The sequence below is a fragment of the Pygoscelis adeliae genome, unplaced genomic scaffold, assembly GCF_000699105.1.
Source record: "Pygoscelis adeliae isolate BGI_AS28 unplaced genomic scaffold, ASM69910v1 Scaffold402, whole genome shotgun sequence".
NCBI classification, from domain to species: Eukaryota; Metazoa; Chordata; class Aves; order Sphenisciformes; family Spheniscidae; genus Pygoscelis; species Pygoscelis adeliae.
The window spans coordinates 5,389,653-5,397,178 of NW_008824411.1; the positions used below are offsets into that span (position 1 = coordinate 5,389,653).

At 50.5% G+C, this 7,526-nt stretch overlaps 1 protein-coding gene across 1 annotated transcript in view; it reads right to left on the bottom strand.

Moving 5' to 3' along the window:
• The window catches only part of VAMP4 (vesicle-associated membrane protein 4), an 11,809-nt gene extending 5,139 nt beyond the window's left edge, over positions 1–6,670 (bottom strand). The window contains 3 exon segments of the mRNA XM_009320708.1: positions 5,098–5,148; positions 5,512–5,585; positions 6,644–6,670. Of these exon segments, the coding sequence (XP_009318983.1) occupies positions 5,098–5,148; positions 5,512–5,585; positions 6,644–6,670 (152 nt within the window).
• Positions 6,671–7,526: the final 856 nt, after the last annotated feature.

Here is a 7,526-nt window from a genome sequence, read left to right on the forward strand (position 1 = left end):
TGTTCTGACCCACCATTTGTTTTACAAGGTACGAGGCGAGTGGCAGAGCTGCCACCATTGGGAAAGCGCAGAAGGTGGCACTGAGGACGCAGGCAAATGCTGCCTGGGAAACACGTGGTGGTACCCTGTGGAGCAAAGTGTTCACCCCACACGGGACATGCGCAGCCCCGTGGCCCTTCCTTGGGGCAGCAGGTGTGGACATGAGGAAGAGGAATGCTCTGTGAGGGGGTTTCCTTACCTTGGCACAACGGACAAGTCCCAGCTCAGAGCCACCAGCAACGCTCCTATAGCTTGGGGCGAGAGAAACATCTGCTATCCCAGATGAGTCAACTTGGCAAAAACTCTAAGGCCTTAAACATCAGTTTCACAGGCAGAAGACTACATTTGCAGTACGTAAATGTTTCTAAAATCATTTACTGGCTTCAAAATAAAGAGACTTCCTCCCACAACAGAGTTGTAACCAAGTTACCTTGGTACAACTAACAAGCGGGAGCACACAAGGTTACAATGCATCTAGGAATGTGCAGCGCAATGCAGTGCCACCTGTATCCCCGCCGGTACAGGTCAGAGCCTGGAGAGATGCTGCTGCAGTCCCAGAGCACCCCGAAGTGTTTGAGGCAGAGTGGGCAGGTATGTAACTTCAAGCTGCTCTGCTGTGTAGCAGCATTTGGGAGACGCCTATGGAGCACAGGCCCCCACTGCCCAAGTTGCATCTCAGCATCCCACCTCTTTTCACTTGAGCTGCTGGCAAAACGCTGCATGCCTTTGCTACCTGCCCATAACCTGGGCATGCTGTTAGCCATCCCCCCCAAGAGAACAAAACATTTCACAGATGGAGAACGGAGGCACAGAGAAATCAAGGCTTAAACTCTTGCAAATGTTGAGGTGTTTAACTCCCGTGGAACACAGACACATTTGAGCACCCCAATACCTTTTTGTATCTAATGTAAAAGAGAACCCTGGAAAAAAAACCAGGAAGGAAGAGACCGAGCCAGGGAATGTGACTTTGAACTTCACACAGTGCCTTAACCAGACCTTAAGCCAGTCCTTGCTTTCTGCTCTCTCCCACCCATCGCTGCTGCAAGAGATGCCTCTTCAGGAGGGGGCTGAAAGATGCCCAGCCTATGCATTAGCCCTGCAGTTTCAGAGCAAATTCAACAATTCCCACTAGTTTGGCATGCTTGAGGTTGGAAACTCAAGTCGCATCAAGAAGAAAATATTTTCTTGTTTTATTTGGCAAGAGAGAATGAATCCTCTAATACGAAGTGTATTTCCTGTTGGGGAGCTATTGGCTTTTGACACATACATTTCATGTGCTTCACTCCTGCCAGATTTCCAAGAGAAATAAAGTAGAATAAATACCTGCCAGGAAAGGGAGCAAGACAAAAGCATAAAATATGTCTCCCACGACCCTTCTTCTTACTAATTACTGCAAATATGATGCTTTTAACAAGGAAAGCAAGTGCACACCATCAAAGCAGCAAAATGAGACCCACTGGCGCTTAGCTTGGTTTAGACCAAGTTTCTTGTGCTTTGCCTGGTCCAGAGTGGGAGGAATAAGCCTTTCCATTTTGGCCGCAATGGGTTAGCTACTGAAAAACTCCCTGGACTGGTCACGGTGTTGGGCTAACAACAGTGATGCATTCTTCAGACACCATAAACAGGCCATGCACGCAACACGGGATGTGCTGCTCAAGGCTGCTTCTTGTCTCCAAGCCGGCTGTTTACAGCCAGCATGACACACTTCTATTTTCCACCCCAGTGATATTAATAGTGCTGTGTATTTTGGTGCAAATTACACCCAAACATCCCTCATTGTGGCAGTAACCCAGGGAAGAGAGAACAGGACAGAGAGCCAAGCTGGACGGATGGTGCAAAGGCAGGAGACGAGCGCAGCACAGCGCTCCCCGAGGCATGGCTCTCTGCAGAGGGGCTGCCCAGCAGACACCTCTGCTGTACTCAACAACGGGGTATCAGTGCTGAGCTGTGCCACAAATCCCTAAGTTGCTGCTTCATCACAACAGTGAGGAAGACAGCAGTCTATACCGCCCTGAAGCCTTTCAGTACTTGAAAGGATTATACCCAACAATGATGCCTGACAATATGGTCTTGGTATCACCTTCAAATGAAAGCCTGGAATACGGATGGGGTCCACTGCACATCTGCGATGAACAGCCAGGCCCTGGGAAGCTGCTGTCAACTGTTGCCTTCAAAACGTTCCCCAAACCCTCCCCCTTCTCAGGACATAATTTGGGGCTTGCAGCCAGACAGAGCCACTGGGGCCGAGCCCTGGGGACGGGGATGTCGGCCACCCCCAGCAGAGTAATGGAGGAATCGCAGGGACCAAGACCTGGCTCCTGGGGAGCCACAGCAGTGTGCTGAGCCTCATCGCCAGCACAAGCAGGAACCTGAATCCAGCAGCACAGTTGCCTGAAAGCAGAAACATCAGCAGCGAAGGAAGTCAAGCAGTGCAGAAAAGGGGGGGATTTTGGTAACGTTTTTGAAAAGATGAGCTGTGATGAGAGGCTCCTATTCTAAATAAAAGAAACCCAGATGGAAGATGAACGTCCCACCTGCCCCTGAAAAGGCACTAAGAGCTCTCACGACACACATTCAGGACTTCTCACAAAGCCTGGAAGCAAAGGCAGGGAAGAGAGATCAGCTCTCCCTTACCTGTTCTTTGTAACTTTGGGGAACAGGATAAAAGCCTTTTAAAAGCTATCCTTCAGCTCCAGCCCACCCCAGGGACAGGGAGGTCTCAGGGGGAGCCTAAGGGACCCCATGTGGCCACTTAATTACCAGGGGAGCATCCACCCCAACCGAGCAGCTGTTGGGACAACAGAGCCTGAACTTCCAGACCTATCAGGACAAAACACAGTGCGGAGGAGACTGTGACGCTTCCTCCTGCCACTACTGCTAGCTCTAACTCGTCTCTTTCCCCTATGAGGTTTGCAGTGTTCCCCACCACCTCTTTCTGCAGCTGAGCCAGCCTCGAGGGTCTCTGCTGCCAAACTCTCCACCCTGACCCAAGCCCCTTCACTGCCAAGGACAACTAGGAATAGTTTCCAGTCTTGCCCCTCACATTCAACATGTTCCGCACCTTTGCTCCCATGATCCCATCACTTTTTCCTCTACCCAATCCTCCATCCAGTTTCCTTCTACGCCTATCTTCACACCTCGTTCCTCCAGCCCCGTACAGCTACAGTCTCTCTAGCTTTGCCCAGCTATGCCTCAGCTCTCCAAATGCACAAATTCCTCCTTAAAATGTCTTTTCCTTACAGTGTTTCAGCAGCAACCCAACCCTCCTTTTCCTCCTCTGTTGAAACAAGAACAGACCGCATCATTACGAGACCAGGCATCAATCCATCCAGCACAAGGGCTGGTCTGATCAGAAACTTAATAAGCTCCATGACAAGAAGTGACAACTGCACCCTGTAAGTGCTTATTAAACAAAGCAATCAACATTGATGAGAGTAAAAAATAGATACTATTTTATAATAGATGCTCTAGATACTAGATAGATGTAGCCACTTGCTACCCAAAGGGACATATCCCATACCAGGCCTACTAGACAATCTCTGGCAATGGGCAAGCCTCACATGTTCTGGGCATTAGTCACATCACACCCATGAACCCACAAGTTCCTGGGTGAATTATTCTTTCATTTTTCTTCTCCTTCACAGCCGCTGTGCTATCCTCCACCTCCTGAAAATACATTCTTCCCTGTCTCCTGAAAACTCCCACAACCCCTCTACCTAAGCCCCCGCTCCCTCCTGCCTGGCCAAGACAGTGAGAAGAGAAGAGCTCCCATTTTCCCCCACCACGCAGGGAAGGCAGTAGACTCCTTTCCAGCAGAGAATGAAGGGGTAAACATCACCCCCTCTCCATCTTTTTATGGGGGCAAGACCCCACTCATAAAACCAATTCTCATCCTTCTCATTCAATCCAGGCCAGTGTGGCACTGCCCTAGAAGGGAGGCTTTATCCACACTGGCTTACTGTAAAGACCAGTGCGCCTCTACCAGCAGCACCCTCGCACCCCAGAGGGAACAGAAACCCCCTGAAAACTCAGGGCGCAGTGACTGACCCACTGCCTCTTGTGTAACTCAAGTGCACTTCGCCCCTCAAGGTAACGTGGCAAGCAGGCACACAAGCAAGCACTGCCTAACACTGACGTTGGCAATGAGTCATCTCAGAGCTGCACTGGCTTCTTCCCGGCATGAAAAAAATCCCTAATGCAGAGCAACACTCAGGCTGCACACATGATGACCCAGTCTGATTGACGCGTGGGCATCAGTCCCCGCACAGATCTCTGTTCTGGCTCCGTGGAGGTCAGCAAAGGAAACAGCACAAAGCAAACCTGGGATCTCGGAATATCCACTAAGTACCACCATCACATCCCTCATAGGAAAGGACAGGGCAAACTGGAGCCCAGAACAAGCATCATGCAGGAAATGACTCGATGGGAGAAGGATCCAGAGTGTTCACTCCTTCCTTCTTGCCCTAATACAGTCAATAATCCTCCTCCAGCTGTAATGGTTTCCTGTTTGTCCAGCTGCTTTGACCCACTGAGTCACTGCTCATCTCCAGGTCACCTATATCATGTTTTTATCTGGAGAAAAGGAGGCCAGAGGACCAGCCGCTGCCCAAAACACATGGCCCTGGTGTGCTCCTGACCACCTGCTTTCTTGAAACATTGAGGAGCAAGTTACAGGATGAAGAAAAAAAGCAATGAAACAAAAAAAAGTGCTAGCGAAGGTTAAAATTCAGGATTAATGCTCTAGAAAAAAAGCCTCATAAAAGCATGGAACAGGTCATCACCAGAATACAGCATGGGCTTTAGAAACTCCACTAAGCTACTGTGATACAATCCTATCCCTTCACCCCTGTCAATACACAATTTCTTGATAACTTGAATCAAATTTGAGATTTCTCTTAGCTGTGGACACATAGGGTAGAAAACGTCAATTAGAAGAAAGAAAGCACAAGCTACGTTCATATTCAGAACTACACGGAAATACTCCGGTAAGACAGCAGCAGGTGCTCGGAGTGCCAGAATAAAATATTATCTGTGTGACACTGAGGAACAACAACTTACTGCCTGATCTTTTCATTCCTGGGTCCAAATCTTGGTCCAGAAGGCCCTCTCCTGCAGGCAGAAAAGAGCAATCAGGATGGAAGATACAACGAAAACATGTATTTAAACCAAAGGCTCAAAGACACAACCAATGCCTTGTGGATGGAAGATTATTCTCACGCCTCCCACCAGTCCCTCCCATGTCTTAGGATATGTGGGACATCCCACCCTTATACAGGTCACACCTGTTAAGTCTTAATTCACGCTCAATGCCAAGGCTCCGGGAGATCATCTCAAAGGAATCAAAGGTTTTGATTCCCAAGCCCCCACCTATGTGGCAGGGAGCAGCTTTTGGTATTCAACACCTCCAGTCTCAGAGATGTAGGCAGTTAGTTAAGATACCGCATTCCCTACAGCAGCCGTTCAGAAACTCACAAGAAAAAGTCTTCCTCTTCATCTGAATCTTCCTCCAACAGGTTCCTCTACAAACACAGAAAAAAACAAACCACCTGGTCAATAAGCAACCAACATTTCACACACACATTTCCAGACCTTAGGATGCAGTCAGCATCCTCCGAATGCAGGTTACGCACAAGCCCTCCTTTGGAGAGCACCAATGGTACTTTTCAGGTGTCTGGAGTCGTGCTGTTTCTCTCTGCTTGTGATCAGGGGTCGAGCTGGATGTCTCTGTGCCGCTCTTATCACCTTGGCGGTGTTTGCTAGCACTGTACAGCACAGACCGACGCACAGCTCTGCAGCTCTGACTTAGGACCACTCGCACCTCTGCCACTGAGCCAAACTGGATTTGCGTCACTGGCCAGTTGCCTGCGCAGGTTCAGATCCCAATTCTAGGGATCAGTGCAACTCCCTGCGACGCAGAAGCAACCATTACATCAGCACGCTGAGCCCTGCCTTGCCATTACATCGGCACGCTGAGCCCTGCCTTGGAAAGCAGCAGGCAGAGCCCCTGTGCAGGCCAGCTGTGGAAGGAAGGCCCTCTTTTGCTCAAGGGACGATCCCCAGTGCTGCACTCTGTCAACAGCAGCTGCTCAAAAAACACCAGCATCACCTCCAGCCGCCCTGGGGTGTCCCATCCACGTAGAAAGTCAGATCCACTCCCAATTTGGAGGACGTGGTTTCTCCAGCCATCTGATGGCAGCAGGTGTAAGGAGGACGACTGCAAGGAAATACGCTGGGATCCCTGCACAGCACGTCCGGAGGGGTCGGCCCCTCCAAACCCCCAACTCAGGCAAAGGCTATGGCCGAGCTGGAAGGCAGAGTGGTCTGGTTCGTGCCAAAGGGCTCCTCCTGGGCTCAGATTTGATGTTCCGCTACACCCCATCAGACAATCCAATGGCTGATTTTTAAGAGTAACCCCACAATCCCACTTAAGCCTGAAAGTTTCGGACAAAGACGTTACTAGAGTTCATTTCTCATATAAGGGCAGCACGAATTTTCCAATCGAGCTGAGGGCTCCCAGTGACATCTACTTAGGGTCAAAAATAATCAAGAGGGGGAAACGGCATGCTAAACATGTGGGCCTAGGAACACATCAGATGGTCCTTACGGTACCAACAGTTGTTGCTTCCCCCATGCATAAATTCAGGCTCCCACTTGCAAGCGCAGTGCTCTTATTTTGAAGCTTACCTACATTTCCATCCTCGTCACATTTGCTCAATCAACTTAAGCAACCCGCGAGACCACGCAATAGTTTCAGCCATCGCCTCCCTCAAGGGATGAGCGAACTGCTTTTGGCAACACGGGATCCTCGTCTTGCTGACAGCTATCGTGAGCTGCAGCAACATCTTAGACTACAGTCTAAACTCAGTTTTAGCACAGTTTGACCCCAGTACAAAAACATCAGGTTAAATCCACTTCATCTAAAACAGGCAACCGCACCACTTTGACCCGTATTCAAAGGTCAGGGGGCCTTGGCGACAGAAGAAAAATTCAGCTGTAAAGCGCAGGGTAACTTCACACGAGTCCTTCGGCCAGCTACGTGGGGAGGAGAGCCGCGATGTGCCCAGGCCAAGCTCTGCGGAGAGGCAGGAGACAGGAGCACACTGGGATCTCATGGCCATAGACGCAGCCTAAAGGAACTGAAACAGGTTCTCGAAACAGCCGTATCTCCTAATGGGGTTTGCTTTAAAACACACAGATCGGGTTTGCTGCACAGACAGTCCCCTCACTAGCTAAATGTTGCTATCAACAGCGACACAGCTTCTGGGCCCCGCGGCTGAAGGCTGCGGCGGCAAGAGCCCCTTCTGCAAAGGGAGCTGTAACTTACCTTGCACCAGCCCGGCGGCTAACGGCACGGGGCGATGCTGGGGGCCTTGGGGTCCCACCTGCCTGCCGTGGGCACCTATCCCGGGCACACCTACGTAAGTAACAGCCTGTTACGGCACCGTTACAGCCACCGGAGGGACAGGCTGGGCCCCCGCCCCCCCCGG